The 21647-nt window shown below is 43.4% G+C and overlaps 1 protein-coding gene across 2 annotated transcripts in view; it reads left to right on the forward strand.

Moving 5' to 3' along the window:
- Window positions 1-21647, forward strand: part of CENPK (centromere protein K) — a 92686-nt gene that overhangs the window by 48240 nt on the left and 22799 nt on the right. For both annotated transcript variants that reach the window (XM_075839094.1, XM_075839103.1), the window contains exons 8-9: window positions 9844-9942; window positions 15964-16099. In XM_075839094.1, the coding sequence (XP_075695209.1) occupies window positions 9844-9942; window positions 15964-16099 (235 nt within the window). The remainder of the gene's footprint in view (window positions 1-9843; window positions 9943-15963; window positions 16100-21647) is intronic.

Genomic DNA, 21647 nt, shown 5'->3' on the forward strand with positions numbered 1-21647 from the left:
ATTTATTTATTTATTTATGGTTATAAATACCATTCCTTGTTCATGTGTAAAAACATTTATCTCTCTCATCTATATTGTTGTTTGCACAGAGTGTCGATTTGTTGGAAGGCTGCCAGACTGTTGTATTGAGTTGGACGACAGTCTCAACTCCTAGGCAGGTATCCGTAGCTCTATCCCTGAGATGGGAGGGCATAAGGCGGTAATGAGATGCACTCCACGGTCTCTCTATGCGCCTGCGCGATCGGTGTGTGGTGGTGTTGATCTTCCGGGTGCGTCAGCTGACGCGCCGGGTGTCACATGGCCGCACGTCATAGATTACGTGGGCGATGGTGGTTGGTCGTTCTCGAGGCTCTGCCTCAGCCAGGGGGAGGAGCATTAATTATATAAACTCTGAGTCCTCAGTGAAGCGTGCCGCTGACATCCATGTGAGCACGCTTCCGTGTGTGTAGCAGAATATCTGTTACAGTTATCCATCACTGGCACTTTAGCTAGATTATGAGAATCATTGACCCCTGATGAATTGATATATAGAAACGCGTAGGGTCTGAGGAGTAGGGATTATAGCGTAGGTGACAGTGGTATCGTGGGGTAACCTCAGCACTGGGGTAACTAGGAGCGGTAACGGCTGGCTCTGGTGTATTTTTAGAGTTTTCCCATCCACTGATGCACCAATGTTTAACGCTGATCCATTATACATATCTTTCTAATGCAATCTAAGGAGGGTTCGCAATTGAATCAGGGATTGTAGTATATATTTAATACGTTTTTAAATAAACACGGTGGGGCTTTTTTTCTCACAGTGGTGATTGTACCCCTGTTTTAAGAGAGTTTTCTAAATAAAATGTAATAATTTTACTCATATTTCAGTGAATTCTAATCTTCCAATATTTTGTGGGAGCACAAATCCAATATCATCGAAAACAGTGAGTGCTTATTTGTAAAAAGCACAGAAATGTATCAAACAATTTTAAAATAATAGCATTTTTGACAGTCATACCACACAAAATAATTAATAATTCAAATTTCCCATATGTCTACTTAATGCTGGCATCATTTTTTAAATGTCCTTTTATTATTTTAGGACGTTACAAGGCTTATACGTTTTTCACCAATTTTGCACTTTTTCAAGACCATTTCCAAAACCCAATTTTTGTAGGAACCAATTCAGTTCTGAAGTGGTTTTGAGGGATCTATGTGGCAGAAACTTCTAATAAATAACCCATTTTAAAACCTCACCCCTCAAAGTATTGAAAACGGCATTTATTAAGTTTGTTAACCCTTTTGATGTTTTACAGGAGTTAAAACAACATAAAGGTAAAAGGTAAAGATGTAAAATATTTTTTTTTTTTTTTTGCAGATACTCCATTTTAATGCATTTTTTTTCTGTAACACAGCAAGTGTTAGGGTATGTTCACACTTTGCGTGTATTTGCAAATTTGCAGGCGGAAAATGCGCACAAATCTCTTCTACGTTGCGGTAAAATTGCACACAAAATAGTGCGTATATTGACTTGCGGTGGAGATTATAAATCTGCAGCATGTTAATTTACGTTGCGATTTTGCTTTGCTTTTGCTGCAAAATTTCCCAATTGAATTCAATGGGAAAGGCAAATTCTGCAACAAATGACATTGTTTGTGGAATATGCAGTCGGAAGAGCAGGGAGTCGTTACTATGGCAACGACCGGAGAGGTATTGGCTTTTTTTATTTTTGTAGTACACCATTTGGGTCTAATATATGCTTCTGACTTTTCCGCAGTGTATACTCCCTGTTTGAACATACAAAGAAATGCAACTCAGATTTTGGGGCCTCTTTTTTTTTTTTTTTAAATTAGGATGTTTTCTAGGCACCATTATAGGTTTGTAGTGCTCTTGAGGTGCCAAAATAAAAAAACACCCCTAAAAGGACCCTTTTTTGGAAACTACACCCCCCATGGACGTCATCTAGGGTTATAGTGAGCATTTTCGCCTCACAGCTGTTTCATAGATTTTATTCGGATTCTGTCGTGAAAAGAAAAAATTATATTTTTTCCAATAAGATGTAGATTTAGCTCGAAATATTTCACTTTCACAAGGAAAATAGTAGAAAATGCACCCCACAATTTGTTACTCTATTTCTCTTGAGTACAGCAATACCCCATATGTGGTCACAAACTGCTGTTTGGGCAGACGACAGGCCTCAAGATGGTAGGAGCGCCATTTGGCTTTTGGATCGCAGATTTTGCTGGATTGTTATCCGGGTGCCATGTCTTAGTGGAAACCCCTGAGAAGTGACCCTATTTTGGAAACTACACCGCTCGAGGCATTCATCAAGCGTAGTGAGCATTTTGACCCCACAGGTGTTTTCCAGAAATTAAAGCGCAGAGGATGGTGCCAAAGGAAAATTGGCATTTGGCTTTTGAAGCATGGATTTTGCTTGGTAGTAGTTTTGTTTGGAGTTTTACTGGTATTTCAATTTAATATGTGGGGGCATATCTTGAAACTGAAGAAATATTCCTCTCGTGCCTGCACATCAGGATGTATTTTCATCCCCGTTTTAAAAGAGCTGTAACATTTTGTTATATTTCCTTCGACATAGCCGTATGAGGGCTTTTTCTGGCAGGATGAGCTGTATTCACCGTGCAATATAAGTGACATGTTAACGTTATTCGGCGGGTCAGTACGATTATGGAGATACCAAATTGAGAGATTTTTTTTTTATGGTTTATAGCTTTTGCACAACAAATCCTTTTTTTTTAAAAAAATGAACTTTTTTGTGTCGCCATTTCTAAAAATAATTTCTAATAAAACACTTAGGCCCCATGCACAAGACCGTAATTTTGATCAGCAATTACGGATCTGTAATTGTGGATCAAACTACGAATTGACTAATTTCTATTGCCCACGGACACCTTCCCGTATATATACAGAAAGCATACGCAAAATATAGGACATGTGCAATTCTTTTTATTTATACTTTATAATGGGAGCACGGCCCTCAAATGGACGTGATTATGGCTACGGCCGTGTGCAGAGGGCCTTATTGTGAGAAAAAAAGAGTCAAATTTTATTTTTTATACTTAAACTTTTATTTTTGTACAATTTCGATTTTTGTTTTTTTATGTCGGGGATTTGAAGATCCAACTGCCTGATTGCTGTTATAATACATTGCACTATTTATGTAGTGTAATGAAACTTAATTTACTGTCAGTTTTAGGAAGGGCCTAATAGCCTTCCATAAATGGCAGACCTGTAGGCCATTATTAGGCCATTCTGGTGCCATAGCAACCAACAGCACCCCCGGGGTCATGCGGGGTGGAGATTTTCTATAAACTACTTTTGATACTGCGATCGCTACTGACCATCTAGGGGTCACAGCAGAGTTTCAGCTGTAATATACAGTTGACAACTGCTGGTGATAGTGTGCCTTATCTTCTGAGACTGGACCGTATCGATTTGTGGGAACCCCTTGCTGACAGTTCCGTATATATACAGCGGATGTTGGGATGGGTTTAAAGAGGACCTGTCCGATCTTCTAAAATGTTAGTCTGCAGCATTTTTCCTTAGGCTATATTCACACAGTGAAAAAAAATGGCCATTAAAAACTGATCAACTGTCAGTTTTTCATGGCCGTTTTGCATTAGTGTGTCTCTAAATTTTCATCCATTTCCAGTCCGTCTGTCCATTTTTAACCCCTTCCCAACATTTGCCGTATGGGTACGCAATGGAAAGCCATGACTTCCCGCAAATTGCCATATCCATACGCCAAATATTTGGCATCGGCTCAGAAGCTGAGCCGGTGCCATCATCACCGGATCTCAGCGGTATCTTACAGCTGACATCCGGCTGTAATGGCGGGGACCGAAATTAGCTTCGATCCCCGCCATTAACCCCTTAAGTGCAGCGCTAAAACGCGATCGCTGCACTTAATGTGCTTGCAACTCATCGGAACCCCAGCAATGAAATTGCTGGGTTTCCGGTGGCTGCAATGGCAATCGGAGGCCTAATACTGGCCTCCTGGTCTGTCTAGCACGGAAGCCGCTCAAGATCCGCCTGGCGGCGGAGCCTGATTGGCCTCCGTAGCCGCCGGCAAGATGGCGCCGGCTCAGGAACCGGAGCTAGCTCCGATCCCTGCCATTAACCCCTTCGATGCAGCAATCGAAAGCGATTGCTGCATCTTAGCGGTTGCTAGCAGATCGCCAGCCCTGACAGGCAATCAGGACTGGCGGCGGCTGCTATGGCAACAGGAGACACAATGGCCTCCTGCTCTACCATTACGGAGACAATTAGGCCCCGCCGGGAGGCGAAGCCTAATCGGCTTGCTGTCAGTGAATAACTGACATATCTAATACATTGCACTACGTAGGTAGTGCAATGTATTAGAAAAAAAAACATCAGACAGTTGGACCTTCAAGTCCCCCAGTGGGACTTCAAAAAAAAGTGTAAAAAAAAGTGAAAGAAATAAAAGTTTGAAAACAATAAATGTTTAAATTAATAAAATAAAACACAATCGCCCTCTTTCTCTTATCAAGTCCTTTATTATTGAAAAAAAATAATAAACCATACGTATTTTGTATCGCCGCGACCGTAACGACCTGAGGAATCAAAATATTATATTATTTATTGCACGCGGTGAACAGCGGAAAAAAAAAAAAAAAAAAGTCAAATACTATACCAGAGTTTCTGTTTTTTGGTCACTTTGCCCTACAAATATTGGAATAAAAAGTGATCAAAAAGCAGCACGTATCTAAAAATGGTACCTATAAAAACTATAGCTCGTCTCGCAAAAAACAAGCCCTCATACATCTCTGTCGACAAAAAAGTTATGCTTCTCACAACTTGGCGACAGAAAAAATACATTCTTTTTACAAAAGTAATTTTATTGTGCAAAAAGTTGTAAAACATAAAAAAGTTCTAGAAATTAGGTATCGCCGGAATCATATTGACCCACGGAATAAAGTTAACATGTAATTTATAACGCATGGTGAACGCTGTATAAAAAAACCTAAAAAAAAACTATGCCAGAATTGCGTTTTTTTGTTTACCTGGCCTCCCAAAAAATAGGATAAAAGGTGATCAAAAAGTTGCATGTACCCCAAAATGGTAGCAATAATAACTACAGCTCGTTCCGCAAAAAAACAGCACTCATACCACTACGTCTATGAAAAAATAAAATGAGTTATGGCTCCAATAAGTCAGGAAATAAAAAAATATGCAGTTGTGCCGGCCCGAGGGGAACATTTCTTCTGTTTCAAGAGGCGATTTATCAAGGACCTAAAATTAGGGAACCAGGAAGGGGAGGGCCCAAACATCCGCTGGAATACACCAGGACAACACTTTCCCAGCAAAATTCCCCAAACTGCAAAGGTGCGGAGTGTGGACCAAAAGGGGCATAAGAAAGGACGCCATATATCAGTGCGACACCGGCCTGTGCACAAAGGATTGCTTCACAGCGTAACACACATCTATGGATTATTTTATTGTTTTTTTACCCCATTATTATACCACCTGACTATGCCCCTGATGTACTCTGCCCAGCTTACATGTACCCCCATATTATAAACGGAAACACCAGTAATACTCAAACAAATCTACTACCAAGCAAAATCCACGCTCCAAAAGCCAAATAGCGCTCCCTCCGCTCTGAACTCTACAGCGTGCCCAAACAGCAGTTTCCTTCCACATATATGGCATCGTCATACCTGGGAGAACCCTTTTAACATTAACAATTTTTGGGGTGTGTGTCTCCAGTGGCATAAACTGGGCATGACATATTTGCCACTGAAATGGCATATCTAGGGAAAAATATTTTTTTTTAATTTGCACCATCCGCAGAGCATTCATTTATGGAAAAGAACTGTGGGGTGAAAATGCTCACTACACCCCTTAATAAATGCCTTGAGGGGTGTAGTTTCTAAATGGGGTCACTTCTCAGGGGTTTCTTTTAATTATTTCACATCTGAGCCTCTGCAATTGTGAATCAATACTTTGTAAATCGCCAAATTAGGCCTCAATTTCGCATGGTTCGCTTTCACTCCTGAGCCTGGTAGAATGTCCAGGCAAAAGATTAGGGCCACATGTATTGTTTTTCTAAAACCTGGAAACAACACATAATAATTAGAGAGCTGTCTTGTTATAGTGGCACAAGCTGGGCACCACATATTGGCATATCTATGGAAAAAAAAAAAAATTTCACTCTGCATCGAGTGCACACTAATTTCTACAAAACACCTGCAGGGTTAACATGCTTACTACACCACTAGGTAAATGCATTGAGGGGTGTAGTTTCCAAAATGGGGTCACCTCTGGGGGGTTTCTACTGTTTTGGTCCCACAGGCGCCCAGAAACCAATCCAGCAAAATCTTCACTCCAAATGGCGCTCCTTCCCTTCTGAGCCCTGCCGTGTGCCCAAACAGCAGTTTATGACCACATATAGGGTATTGCCGTACTCGGGAGAAATTGCTTTACAAATATTGGGTCCTTTTTTTCCTTTATTTGTTGAGAAAATGAAAAATTTTGCGCTAAAGCTACGTCTTATTGAAGAAAAAGGATTGTTTTTATTTTCACTGCCCAATTCTAATACATTCTATGAAACCTCTATGGGGTCAAAATGCTTACTACACCCCTAGATTAATTCCTCAAGGGGTGTAGTTTCCTAAATGGAGTCACTTTTTGGGCGTTTTCATTATTTTGTCCCCTCAGGGGCTTTGCAAATTCGACATGACCTCCACAAACCATTCCTGCTAAATGTGATCTCCATAAGCCAAATAGCGCTCTTTCCATTCTAAGCTCTGCCGTGTGTCCAAACATCCGTTTATTACCACATGTGGGGTATTGTTTTACTCAGGAGAAATTGCTTTACAAATTTTGTGGTGCTTTTTCTCCTTTAGTCCTTGTGGAAATGAGAAATAAAAAAATCGATAAACCTGCATTTTCTTTGAAAAAATGTAGATTTTAATTTTCACGGCCTACCTCCAATAATTTCTGTAAAAAAACCTGTGCTGTCAAAATGCTCACTATACCCCTAGATAATTTCCTCGAGGTGTGTAGTTTCCCAAATGGGGTGACTTTTGGGGGATTTCCACTGTTTTGGCACCGCAAGAGCTCTTCAAACCTGACATGGTGCCTAAAATATATTGTAATAAAAATAATGCCCCAAAATCCACTAGGTGCTCCTTTGCTTCTGAGGCCGGTGCTTCAGTCCAGTAGCACGCAACGGCCACAAGTGGGATATTTCCTAAAACTCAAGAACCTGGGCAATAAATATTGAGTTGCATTTCTCTGGTAAAACTTTCTGTGTTATAAAGAAAATTCGATTAAAAATTAATTTTTACAAAAAAATATGAAATTTGTAAATTTCACCTCTACTTTGCTTTCATTCCTGTGAAAAGTCTAAAGGGTTAAGAAATTTTCTAAATGCTGTTTTGAATACTTTGAGGGGTGAAGTTTTTAAAATGGGGTGACTTTTTGGGGGTTTCTAATATATAAGGCCTTCAAAGCCTCTTCACAACTGAACTGGCCCCTGTAAAAATAGCCTTTTGAAATTTTCTTGAAAATATTAGAACTTGCTGCTAAAGTTCAAAGCCTTGTAACGTCCTAGAAAAATAAAAGGATGTTCAAAAACGATGCCAATCTAAAGTAGACATATGGGGGATGTGAGTTAGCAACAATTTTGTGTGGTATAACTGCCTGTCTTACAAGCAGATACATTTAAGTTGAGAAAAATGCAAATTTTTGCAATTTTTCGCTAAATTTTGTTGTTTTTCACAATTAAATACTGAACATATCGAGCAAATTTTGCCAGTAACATAAAGTCCAATGTATCACGAGAAAACAGTCTCAGAATCGCTTGGATAGGTAAAAGCATTCCGACGTTATTACCACATAAAGTGAAACATGTCAGATTTGAAAAATGAGGCTCTGTCAGGAAGGTCAAAAGTGGCTAAAGAGAGAAGGGGTTAATGGCCATTTGACATACATTTTGCATCAGTTTTTCATGTCCGTTAAAAAAAAAACCTGATGAATTTCATTGGTTTGGCTTTTTTTGTCCCAACCCCCTGAAAACACCCAAAAGAAGGTCACATGTTCACCTAGACACTATTTACAGCCTCCCTGTATATGATGCCACACAGCCCCCCTGTATATGATGCCACACACCTCCCTGTATATGATGCCACACAGCCCCCTGTATATGATGCCACACACCTCCCTGTATATGATGCCACACACCTCCCTGTATATAATGCCACACACCTCCCTGTATATGATGCCACACAGCCCCCTGTATATGATGCCACACACCTCCCTGTATATGATGCCACACAGCCCACTGTATATGATGCCACACACCTCCCTGTATATGATGCCACACACCTCCCTGTATATGATGCCACACACCTCCCTGTATATAATGCCACACATCTCCCTGTATATGATGCCACACCACCCTGTATATGATGCCACACAGCCTCCCTATATATGATGCCACAAACCTCCTGTATAGGATGCGACACATCTCCTGTATATGATGCCACACACACACACACACACACACACACACCTCCCTGTATATAATGCCACACACCTTCTTGTCTATGATGCCACACAGGCTGCCTGTATATGATGCCACACACCTCCTGCATAGGATGCGACACACCTCCCTGTATAATATGCCATGCACCTCCCTGTATATGATGCCACGCACCCCCTGTATATGATGCCGCGCACCTCCCTGTATATGATGCCGCGCACCTCCCTGTATATGATGCCGCGCACCTCCCTGTATATGATGCCACACAGACCCCCTGTATATGACGCCACACAGCCTCACTGTAGATGCCACACAGCCTCACTGTAGATGCCACACAGCATGTAGATGATACCACACAGCCCAACATGAATGCCCTACATACTCACCGATGCAGCGCTGTCTTCTTCAGGTAAGGTCCCTCGTCTTCACGGGATCTGCGGCGACGCGATGACACATAGTCACAGATTCAGCGCTGTCTTCTTGTGGTCTGGTCACTAGTCTCACGGGATCTGCGTAGGCGGAACCTGTGAGACTAGCGACCAGAACAGAAGAAGTCGGCGCTGCATCTGTGAGTATGTGTCGTCGCACCGCTGATAGCCAGCAAGGGAACTAGTAGTTCCCTTGCAAATTCCCATGTCATAGATCCGTTTTTAACGGTTGTTACATATATTGACAGCCGTTAAAAACTAATCCATTGACTACTATGGGGGCCGCCAGGCCGTTAAAACGGCCAAAAATAGGACATTTCCTATTTTGTGACGGCCATTATTCACGGGCCATTAAAAAAATCGGCCGTGTGAATACACCCATAGAACAACATTGTTAAAAGAACGGCTATCACACGGCCATTTATCACTGTCGTGTGAATAAAGCCTTAGCCTTTAATTTAAAGGGGTTATCCAGTCCCTAAAAATTAATGACTTATCCTCATGATAGGCCATCAATAGCTCATGGGTCGGGGTCCGACTCCCGGGACCCCCGTCGATCAGCTGTTTTAAAGGGGGTGCAGCGCTCGTGCGAACGCTTCTTCCCCTTCATTTCTACTTGCTCACTGTGAATTGTCGATTCACATGTAGCGGGGATTCACAGGTATTGCAGCCTTCTCTCATTCACTTCATTTTAATGAGTCAGACCCGGGCCCATCCGCTATTGATGGCCTATCGTGAGGATTAGGCCATCAATTTTTAGGGACAGGATAACCCCTTTAAAGGTTAATGCACATTCAAACATTTCCTGGAGGAATAAAAGAGGAACAGAGAAAAGATGCTCCAGCATTAGTATTTTATTATGGGAAATGCAAGTATATATTAAAACATACATATCTGTTTTTCCGCTAGGGAACAACGCTGGTTGGCGGAACAAGAGAAAGTATTAGAAGCACTGAATGGGAAGTTAGAGGATGTGAAAAATCAGAACGAAAATATTTCTGAGAAAAGGTACTTGCTGACTGTAACATAAAACAAGTTCATGAAATACTGCCTTGACTTAATTTATTTTCGCTTTCCTTTATCTTTTATTTCTTGGTGTTACATTCAGGGACACAGACCATGGGTATATGTTGTTGCTACTAGGAGGCTTGACACTATGAAATAAACAAGTGACTCCACCTACAGGATATACCCTGCCCACAGACACACAACTATTCAGTCTCAACTTAGTGTTTGTAGGAGGTGGACACTTCTGCTGATACCAGCAGAGTCTCTAACAATAATTTTTTATTTTATTATTTTCATTGTGAAGAACTAGGGTCTCCCTGTGTTCCCATTTGGCGGCCGCACAGTGTCATTATGCAAATGCACTGTTGTCCAACCTGCCTATCAAGACAAGCGGGACAAAAGCATCAGTTCAAAGTAAAGGCAGTAAAACTGAGAAGACTCCTGCTGGTCAGTACATCTGGGAAATGAAGAGTTGGGTGAGTTTTATTTTACCTCCATCCAAACCGATCCACCACTTGTACACTGTGGCGGTCTGTTGGACCAGCCTATTCCCTTGGGCTTTGTCCAGCCCTCTCTGAGCTCCTTAACACTTTTGGGTGACAGTGCTAATTTTTACTGTATGGCCGGCATCATTTTGCGAATCACTGTATAGACGGGGGACGGGACCTTCTCTATAGTATGCACCAATCGCATACTCCAGCTCGCTTCTTTCCCGATCTCTATATGTGTCTCTCCACATCTGCTCACATGACCGGCAGCAGCCATTCGCGGGGCTCAATATGCAGTATTTCATCATTCTCCATTTGGACGGATGCTGCTGGGGACACGGGGCCTGCTGGAAAGAACTGCTGCTTCTTGCCTCAGGAGGACATCGACATCTTGAAAGTGGGTAGGATCAGCCTTTGCTTCTTCTATTCCCCTACAGTTGCCCTAGCCTACAGGCAATGAGTTACTTTCCTAAGAGAAGATACACTTTTCTTACTGTGCTAGTTTTCAGTTAGTACACTTCTCTAGCAGTGCTAAGTGAAGCAGCAATTACTCCCGCAATAGGAGTACTCCTTCCTACGCAGTCTGAGAGATATTTTTTTCTGTTTCCTCCTTCTCACTGCTTCAGTGTGAAGTTAAGTGATCCTCTGTACTTCCATGTCTGACCCTAAAGGGGAACCCTCACGCCAGACAAACTTTGCCATTTATTATGCCTGCTCTAAGTGCAATACTACATTTCTGTGTCGTCAGTTTACTTCCTTAATGCATGCCGGACTCCTAGCCAAATGCCTGGGCTTCTTCACCTCTGCCACCCCCAGTGTTTCTTACCTCCGGTATGTTGGGTGTGGATCCGGAATGGACTAACTCCCTTTTCCGGTTGATAACCTGGCGAACATTACTCAGTCCATTCTGGGTGGAATGTCTGTCCGTCCACCGGACTCTGGTTCTGCCCGTCTTCTGTTGGACTCCCCGTCCATGTCTTCCCCTCGAGGCCCACCTTGCAAGCGGACCATACCTTCACGCTTGCCTTCATTTTTACCATCCTCTTCTGTTTCACCTCCCCCATGTGGGTAAGGTGTTTCTGGTTCTAATGTCAGATCTGGTGCCTCTTCTCCTCCTAGAGAGGTTCTGTCTGACGGTGAATTATCTAATTCTGATTCAGTTCTTAAGGGTTCTAACTCTTTTACCACCTAAGTGAAGGTGCTAATTAGACATGTCAGTGACACACTTCAGGTCAATGTATCTGCATATTCCCCTTCCACTAACTCCATTATTTTCCTACATCCCCAATGTTCTCAGGCTGTTTTTCCGGCCCACTCGGAACTAGGGGGTATTGTCTTTAAACAATGGAAGCACCCGGACAAGAAGTTTTCCCACTCTAGCCATCTGGATGTTTTCTACCCCTTTTTAAGAGGATAAATCGTCCGCTTTGATCCAAACTCTGGCTGTAGATCCTCCGGTTTGTCGCCTAGCCAAGGCCACTGCCTTGCCCATGGCAGATTCCACTTCCTTCAAGAATCCACTGGATCACAGCATGGACTCCTTTCCTAAAACTCCGTCATTACCTGTTTCCAGGCCCCCCTCAGGAGGAACTAGTTGATCTGTCTCGCCTCATCTCAAATGCGTCCAAGCATATCTACGAAGCTGCCCACCTGGTGGCGCGGAATTCTGCTTCCTCTTTCGCTATTCACACTACCACCTGGCTCAAGGCTTAGTCTGTTGATTCAGCCTCCAAGCACTCCCTGACTGCTCTACCTTTTTCAGGGTCCCGTCTCTTTGGGTCTGGGTTGGACAGGTTAATCTTGTAAGCCATGGGTGACAAAAGCACCCATCAGACCTACGCACTACCCCAGCCAATAAGGTGGGTCCGTGTTTTCGTTCCTTTCGTGGTTTCTGCAACACCACTTCCTCCAGGCCGCAGACTCGACAGGTTCTGAAGGCCAAACCTTCCTTCAAGACCCGGCCCTCCTGTCGTCCCCGACCTCCACCTGCAAAGGTTGGATTGGCAAGGCCACTTCTTCCTGAAGGTGCGCCCCCACTGGACTCAAATTTGCCAGCCACCCTCCATAGTGTTTATTTCAGTCAGTTGTTCCACGGTCCCCATCCAGGGCGGCACCATTTTTTAGGCAATCAATTCTTTGCTTCTTGGGGGGGTCATCATTCCAGTACCCTTGAACCAAAGGTTCCTGCAAAAAGGACGGTTCGGACTATCTTGGATCTCGTGCACATTCAGGTCCGTAATTTTCGGATGTAATCTCTCCAATCTGTCATCGCTTCCATGGAGCAGGGGAAATTTCTTTCTTCTGTGGACATCAAGGACGCATATCCACACATCCCTATCTGTGCTACCCACCAGTGCTTCCTGCGCTTTGCGGTACTGTCTCGTTACCAATTCGTGGCCCTTCCTTTCGGTCTGGCCACGGTCCCGAAAGTGTTTACGAAAGTTCTCTGTCGTAATTGCACTCCTTCGCACAAAGGGGGTGTTGGTACCCCGTACCGAGACAACATCCTATTTAAATCTCCCTCCAGGTAGGACAATGATATGTCTCTCTAGATCACTCTGGACACTCTTTCAGTTTGGTTGGATCATCAACCGGTCCAAGTCTTACCGATCTCCTTCTCAACAGATCGTACTTTTGGGGTTCGCCTGGGACACTAGCTCGGCGAAGGTTTTCCTTCCTCCGGAGCGTTTCTCCATTCTTCAGATAGGGACTTGTTCCTTACAGACGGCTCTGCTGACCCCAATCCGCCTCTGCATGCCGGTTCTCGAGACCATAGTGGTCTCAATCGAGAAAATTCCATTTGCGCAGTTCCACATGCGCCCTCTGCAGCGAGCGATCCTTTCCTGATCGGACTGATCTTTGCATTCACTGAATGTGAAGTTCATCCTTCCCCTCTTGGTCTGTCGCTCGCTTCTGTGGTGGATCACTTCTCCAGCTTTTCCCCGGGAGCACTCCTCCTCCCGCTGAGCTGTCTGATCCTCTCCACGGATGCCAGCCCCAAGGGCTGGGGGGGGGCACCTTTCGATACCTCACGGCTCATGGACTGTGGTCTCCACAGGAATCTTCTCTTCCCATCCATCTTCTGGAATTGAGAGCCATTTATCTAAGTCTCCTGCACTGGACTCAGTCTCTGACCGGACACCCGGTGAGGGTTCAGACGGACAATGCCTCAGCCTTCTGAACCAGCGTGTCACTGGCAGCGCCGCAGTGATGGCTGAGGCTTCCAGGATCCTGGTCTGGGTGGAAGCTCATGTTCCGGCTTCAACAACAGTTCACATTCTCGGGGTCGACAATTGGGTCGCAGACTTTTTCAGTTGCGAAATGGTGGATACCCGGGAGTGGTCTCATCATCAAGACCAGATTTCTCTCAAGTGGGGTTGTCCGGACGTGGACTTGATGGCCTCCAGGTTTAATCGACAGGTTCCCTTTTCACCTCCCGTGCTCGGGATCCAGAGGCCTGCGCCGTGGACACTCCTGTGGCGTCATGGTCAGACTTAAGTCTCCTGCAGGTCTTCCCTCTTTTGCCTCTCCCGCCATGGCTCCTCCGATGGCTCAAGGCAGAAGGGATTCCTACTATCCTGGTAGCCCCAGATTAGCCGTGCAGCTGTTGGTACACGGACCTCGTGTCCCTGTTGGCCGACGTCCTGTGGCCCTTACCTCTCCATTCCGACCTTCTCTCTCAGGGAGCTCTCTTCCACCAGAATTTAAAGTCGCTACGTTGAAGCCGCCGTTCTGACAGTTCGTGGTTTTTCGGAAGTGTTATCCTCACTATACTTAGGTCCAGAAAGTCCTCTTTAGCCTGCATTTACCATTGTACATAGAAGGCTTACCTTGGTTGGTGTGAGGATCGCAAGCTTCCCCCAATGCGTTTTTCCTTTGTCCAGGATTCTATCCACTTTACAAAGGGGTTTGGATCACGTTTCAGCTCCCTGAAGGGGCAGGTGTCTTTCCATCTTGTTTGGTCGCCCATTGATGTCTAAAGCTGACATTAAGACTTTTTTGCAGGGCGTGGGCCATGCAGTCCCCCCTTATTGTCCTCCAATTTCCTTGTGGGATCTGAATTTAGTCTTGAATGTCTTACAGTCAACTCCATTTGAACCCTTGAGAGAAGTCTCTCTTCGTTTTCTGTCCTGGACGGTGGTTTTTCTGATTGCAGTGACCTTCATCTGGAGGTTCTTGTCGTTCTCTGTTTCTGACTTTTCACCAAGACATGGCAGTGCTCGGTGCTCTCCTTTTTGCTTAAAGTGGTTTTGGCCTTCCACATAAATTGTCTTGCCATATTTTTGATCTTCCCCCAGTCATCTAGATGTTGTTTCTGCTCTGCGGATTCACCTATCTATCACTTCTTCTTTCCAGCAGTCAGATTCCCTCTTAATTCTCCCAGAGGGTCCCAGGAAGGGTTTGGCAGCCTCTAAGGCCACCATTGCTCGGTGGATTAGAATGATTGTTTGCGAGGTCTATCGCGTCTGGGGGAATATTCCCCCTTTCCGAGTTACAGCCCAGTCTACCAGAGTGGTTGAGGCTTCCTGGACTGTGCGCCATCAGGCCTCTGCTCTTCAATTATGCAAGGCCACATGGTCTTGCACACCCATGTCAAGTTCTACCAGGTGCATACCTTTCTCTTGGTCGCAAGGTATTGCAGCCATCTGGGAAATAACCGACTATGTCCTGTGTTCTGTTCCCACCCCTGGGGACTGCTCTAGGACGTTCCATGGTCTGTGTCTCCCAATGTAACGAACCAGAAAGCAGGATTTTTTGAGTACTCACCGTAAAATCCTTTTATTGTCCAGGTCATTGGGGGACCCAGCTTGTTTTCAAGGTTTTTTTCCATTCACAGTTGTCCGTTTGAGGGATTCCCCTCTTGCGTTTGGCATGCTTATCATACCTTGTATCTTCTTCTTTTACCACTTGCGGACAGACAGAATAGTTCAGTGTCTGTGGGCAGGGTATATCCTGTAGGAGGGGGTCACTTGTTTTATTTCATAGTGTCAAACCTCCTAGTGGCAACAGCATATACCCACGGTCTGTGTCCCCCAATGAACTGCACAAGAAAAGGATTTTACAGTGAGTACTCAAAAAATCCTGTTATTTAGCACTGTAGGGTTGTCATATTTATGTCTTACATGTAGATTCACTTATTAAGTGGGAACTCTTTGGTATTGTTTTGTTTTTTCTGGAAATTGGTAAATCCAACAGTGACTTGCAGATATTACTCTTCAGCAATTTACTCTGTGCCTCTGATTTTTCAATTATGGAAAATCTTGATAAATGACAAAGGGGACCTGCTGTAGTAATGACAATGAAAATTACTGCAGCTAGCTACAGTCTCCACATCCTGAAGTGGCTGATAATAGAAAAAAGTAGGTTTCATTTAACTGCACCATGAATAAATAGAATATAAAGTTGACTTTTAGTGTCCTTTTAAACATGATTCTCTACCTTGATAAGAGATACACTTGTATCATATGAATGACCACTGAAAGGGAATATTAAGAATGTCAAGTATCCTAACTTTTTTTGTTGTCTTCAAAAGTGCATTTAAAGAACTGAAAACTAAACTTGAGAAACTAAAAGCCTTTAGGGAAGAATTGTTATCTGCATTTGGAGATTTCTTGGAAGAACACTTTCCTCTTCCTGATGAGCATGAAAGCAATTTCAAGAAGAAAAAGGTATGGATGGAAAATAGATCAGCTTACCAACATACTAACTATCCTATAGTAATCTATGGATAACCAATAATTGGCTACTTCCCTATAAATTAAGCTAATTGGCCATGAGATAAAAATTGATATCACATAGTAATAGTACTTGCTGTTTAAGGGCCTGTTCACATCTGCGTTAGAGGCTCTGTTAGGGGCCTCCGTCAAAGATCCGGCCAAAAATACCGGAAACAATAGCGCAGCATACTTCGTTATTGTTATCGATAAAACCATGGACACCCTGGTGAAAACCCAGCGGAACCCATTCAAGTCAATGGATTCTGTCAGGCGCCGATGGCGCCTGTCGTACAGCGGAACCGGCACTGATATTATTTTCATTGTTCTGCTCCTTTGACATAGCAGGACAATGGAAATACAAAAGCAGGTGTGAACGAGGCCAAATCTGTTTCTATGAATCTGAAGTGCGGGCAGCGTTTTGTGTAGGGTTGGGTGAGGATTGCATGTAAACCGTCAGGAAGGCATTTTAGCGGTCACGTGATGTAGTTAAGTAATCATTTCTTCCCTCGCTCTCACTGCTGCATTTCTAGAGTTTTTGTTCCACCTGATCACACTAAACGTAGGGTATAAACGTGAGATGAAAGGGGCATAACCGGAAATACTATTGCTATGTGACTTTAATTTTAGGGTCCGTTAGCTCTATTTATACAAAAGTGGCCAACCCCTTTAACCATTATTGAACTTCATATGCAGTAGTTCAGTAACATATCTGTTATCAGATTCACATCTGCGTTGGAGGCACCGTTAGAGGCCTTCATCACAGATCCCATCAAAAATGACAGTGAGTGGCGGTGCCTAGACATGGTCCTAGATAAATTTAACATACAAGGGGCATTTAGAGTTTACCTGAAAGCATTGTACTATAACCCCACGGCAGCTGTTTGTACGCCGGGAATTAAATCAACAACGTTTAAGCTACACAAGGGAACACGGCAGGGCTGCCCACTGTCGCCGCTCTTATTTGACCTGGCATTGGAACCTTTGGTTCATGTCTTGGAACATGGGCAGATATATTCTGGCATTCGAGTGGGCGAAGTGGAAGTTAAAACTGCGGTTTTTGCAGACGATATTCTGCTGTTTCTCTCCCACCCGTCACGACATCTATCTGAAGTATTTGAGGTGATTCATAACTATGGGCTGTATGCGGGACTCAAGATTAACCCACTCAAAAGTGAACTTTTAGGATTAGCACAGCATAATCATGCAGCAGATGAAAATCTCCAGAAACTGGGTATAAAAATCGCAGATAACATATTTGGGGATACGGATTGGGCGTACCCCGGGAACCTTATACCACCTGAATTATGAGCCCATCTTCAGCAGAATAAAGCTGGAACTGCAAAGATGGAAGACACTGGCGCTCTCCATGTTCGGTAGATGTCATCTAGTCAAAATGATATCTTTTGCGAGACTGCTGTATCCATTGCAAACATTGCCTATTTTGCTGAAGCATAAAGATGGTTAAATAAACGCCCCAGAATATCGCTGCTGAATTACAGGGATACCACTGGCAGGGGGGAGTGAACATACCGCACTTGAGGGGATATAATATTGCTAGTCTTTTCCGACATGTCCTAGACTGGATACACACAACTAACCACTATTCCAACCAGGAACTGGAGTCAGCACTAGCGGGAGAATGGGATCTACAAGCTTTACTACACACAAAACTCATGCACCTCCCACGCAGTGTTAAATCTTCCGTTATATTACGCGACACTATAATGTGGAAGGAGGTGAGGAAAAAGCAGGGCCTCTCTTTCCAATTGTTTAAATACCTGCCCCTATGGTCGCATATACAATTCCCGGCAGGGATGTCCAGTAGCCTATTTAAGACATGGAAACAAAATGGGATAGCCACAGTAAGGCATCTGCTACATGCAACAGAGCCGAGATTAAAGACGTTGCCAGAACTAGCGAATGAATATGGGATCCAGCCAACACACTTTCTCCAATACATGCAGGTTAGAACTTTCTGTACAAAGCTGGTGGGAAATTTGGAAAGAGAGATTGTAGAAAATCCTTTTGATGCACTAGTAGGAGAAGACCCACATAGGAAATCTTTATCGATACTATATCGGACAATGAAGGACATTTACGTACACATAGAACCGAAAAATCAATTCCCTTATTGGAGACGGATTTTTAAAACAACAGATATAAATGCACAAATACTAGAGGGATGGAAAACAGTGAGGAAACATGTTATTAATGTAGTGTGGAGGGAGACACAATTTAGATTGATGCATGCAGCCATTTATGCTTTTAACATACTGCCCAATGATAGAAATCCAGATCGGTTGCATTCATGTCCAAAGTGTGCCCAGCCACGCACTGATTTGTACCATGGCATTTGGTTATGTCCGGTTACACAGGGATACTGGTCAGAAATAATAAAATACATTGTGAAGCTATGGGACAGATCTATACCACTGAACCCTACACTTCTTTTATTCCATTCCATAGCTTTAATAGGCACTGAAGAAGAAGAAGGGACCTTGACACACATATCTCCGCTAGCACACATAATACTACTTATAGCCAAAAGATGCATACTGAAAAACTGGCTAGACACCAATGTACCGACACTAGACCAGCTAGTTCAGCAACAAAAAACGTGCCTGTATTCGGATAGGACTGATGCCTTGATGCACAAGGAACGAAAAATGCGAGATTTTTCAAAAAATGGAAGCCGTTCTTGTTACAAATGTCTGACTCAGATATAGCGACAGTGATGGCGGGTTTCCAACAAACGAAATGGTATCTTACCGAAGATCTTAAGGGGACCCTGGGGAAGCTGAAGATTATGGTACCAAGAGGTTAGACAGGAAAACATAAGATAGAGGTACAAACAGGGATAAGAGAAGAAAATAGTGAGAAGATACTAAAAAGACTACCACAGTTAATTGTTTACAAGTTTTATTTGTAAAATCTGCAATTGAAATCATTATGTAATGTCACTGTAACTGGTTTTTGACTTTAACCAAATGTAAAGGATATGTATAACTGTGTACTTTATCCCGGGTATGGGCAATGTCATACCTTGTTGCTTGTAACTGCACAAAAAAAAAGTTATGAAAAAATTCAATAAAAAAGTTTTTCTAAAAAATGACAGAGAAGGCTGCGCTAATTTATCTGGTAAAATGATGGACGCCATGCCGGAAACCCGATGAAACCCATTATGCAACGGATCCAGTGCTTCCAGTATTTTCATTGTTCTGCTCCTATGACGGAGCAAAGCAACATAAATACCGAACACAGAAGTGAACTAAGCCTTACAGTAGAATAATCAAATTTTTTTTGGTCTTTTCCATGTAAGTCCTTAACTTTGTTCCCACACAGCTCCGTAAATGTATCGCTCGGGGATGGCACAGGCTCTGAAGCCTTAGATGCCACGGTCGCAGTTTGAAAGAGGGAGGGGCTCATCAGTGCCCTCTAATGAAGATCCCCTTGTCTGCTATGGACATAGCCTATTACATAAAAAAAAAAACGTTATTATTGGGAACAAAACTATACAAAATTGGTATTCCCACATCTGTAGCGACCTGTACTATAAAATGATCATATCATTTATCTCGCACAGTAAAAATAGCATGAAAAAGAATGCCAGAATTGCTGTTTTTGTTCATCCCGCCTCATAAAAAAAACAGACTAAATACTGATCAAAAAGGCATATGCATCCTGAACTGGTTTTAATGAAAACTACAGGTCATCCTGCAAAAAATAAGACCTCCCACAGCTCCATCTACAGAAAGATATAAATGTTACAGGTTTTGGAATGTGCAAAAGTAGTAAAACATAAAAAAAAAAAATATACATTTACTTGAATATGTCATGTATACTGAATGGTGAACACCGTAAAAACAAATCCCAAAGAACAATGTCGGAATTGCTCTTCTTTTATATTTCCCAGACAAAAAAATAAATAAATAATAATAAAAGTTATACATTACAATATATTTACTCAAAAATAGTGACATTAAAAATACTACTTGTCCCCAAAAAATACAAGCTGTCATAGCGCTATGTTGATGGGAAAAAATAACAAACGTTCGGCTTTCAGAATGCGGTGAAAAACAAAATAAAACCCTGCATTCTTAAGGCCAAAACTGTCCGCGTCTTTAAGGGATTAACCACTTCACGGACTAGGACGTAACTTTACGTCCTGGTGAAGTATGAATAGGGCTCACGCGCTAAGCCCGCTTCATACGCTGTGGGTGTCAGCTGTGTATTACAGCTGTCACCTCGCACTAACTGCCAGGAACAGAAATCGCTCTGATCCTGGCCGTTTAACAACTTAGATGCTGCGGTCAATAGCGACCGCGGCATATAAGCAGTTAGAAGTAGGAGGCAGCCCCCTCCAACATCGTATTGTCCCCCCACGACACGATTGCGTGGTGCTGATGGTTGTCATGGTAGCCTGCGGGCCTTATGAAGGCCTCCAGGTCTGCCTTCTTCTGCCTCTGCTAAGCAGAACAGAAGCCTGTAAAAATGACAATATACTGGGGCGCTCCGACATGACGGCATGATGTGAGGACTTGCCATCGTTTGCTCCGCCCCACGCCTGCCTCTCTGGGCGCACAGACTATATCGTCGCTCCTTGCAATGGAGCGCTGTGAGCGGGAAATTTGAACGGCCCTGCGGCTCACTGCATCTATCACCTTTCCTCCCTCCACTCTGTCGGCTGCTTTGTTCCTCCACGTCTGGAGTCTTGCCACTGCCACTGATGATTGATGCCTGGTTGCCTGATCCCTGTCTTCTGATTTTTAATAGCAATTCTGGTATTCCAGAGACTGGTGAGTTTGCCGCTTGCTGTTTGTGACTGTTTCCTCATTCCTGATACAGTTTGACTTCCTTTAGCTGTGGAAACCTTGTCTGGCTGGACATTGTTTGTTTATATTGTTGCCGCTCACTTTTGAGGCTAAGTTTGAAGTTTGTTATTTACGTATACTGAATATGGCACCTAAACCCGTTAGTAGAAAGTTGTTGGGTGGCGGATCGCCTAAAGAAAAGTCTACTAAGTCTGAATCTCAGGGTAGAATAGAGAAATTTTGGAAATCCCCACAGGGCAAAATCTGACTTTCTCAGAAAATTTTAGGTGCGGAGGCTACATAGGACCCTCACCGAAGTAATGTTGCTGGCTCTAGATATGTGGTTCTGAAGGTGGAGGAGGGCAGCAGGTGGAGCAGGGCAATTTGCCTGGTGATATTCTTGGTGAGATCTTGGCACAGGTTAAAAAGTAACTCCGCTATGGTTGATTTGGCGGCACAGGTTGGCGTAGTGTGGAGCGACATCTCCTTGATTAAGACGATCACGCACTGTATTCCTCTCTAAAGACGTGGAAGGAAAAATTGTATGGTTGGTTGAGAAATTAAGCGCGATTAAGGAGGTCGATCAAGGCAAAGGCATGAATGAAAATAAAGAGCTTAAAAATGTAATTATCGATCTAGGGCAGGGTTCTCATAAGGGGGCTACATATAGAAAAAATGGGAAGTTGACA

The sequence above is a fragment of the Rhinoderma darwinii genome, chromosome 1, assembly GCF_050947455.1.
Source record: "Rhinoderma darwinii isolate aRhiDar2 chromosome 1, aRhiDar2.hap1, whole genome shotgun sequence".
Taxonomy (NCBI): Eukaryota; Metazoa; Chordata; class Amphibia; order Anura; family Rhinodermatidae; genus Rhinoderma; species Rhinoderma darwinii.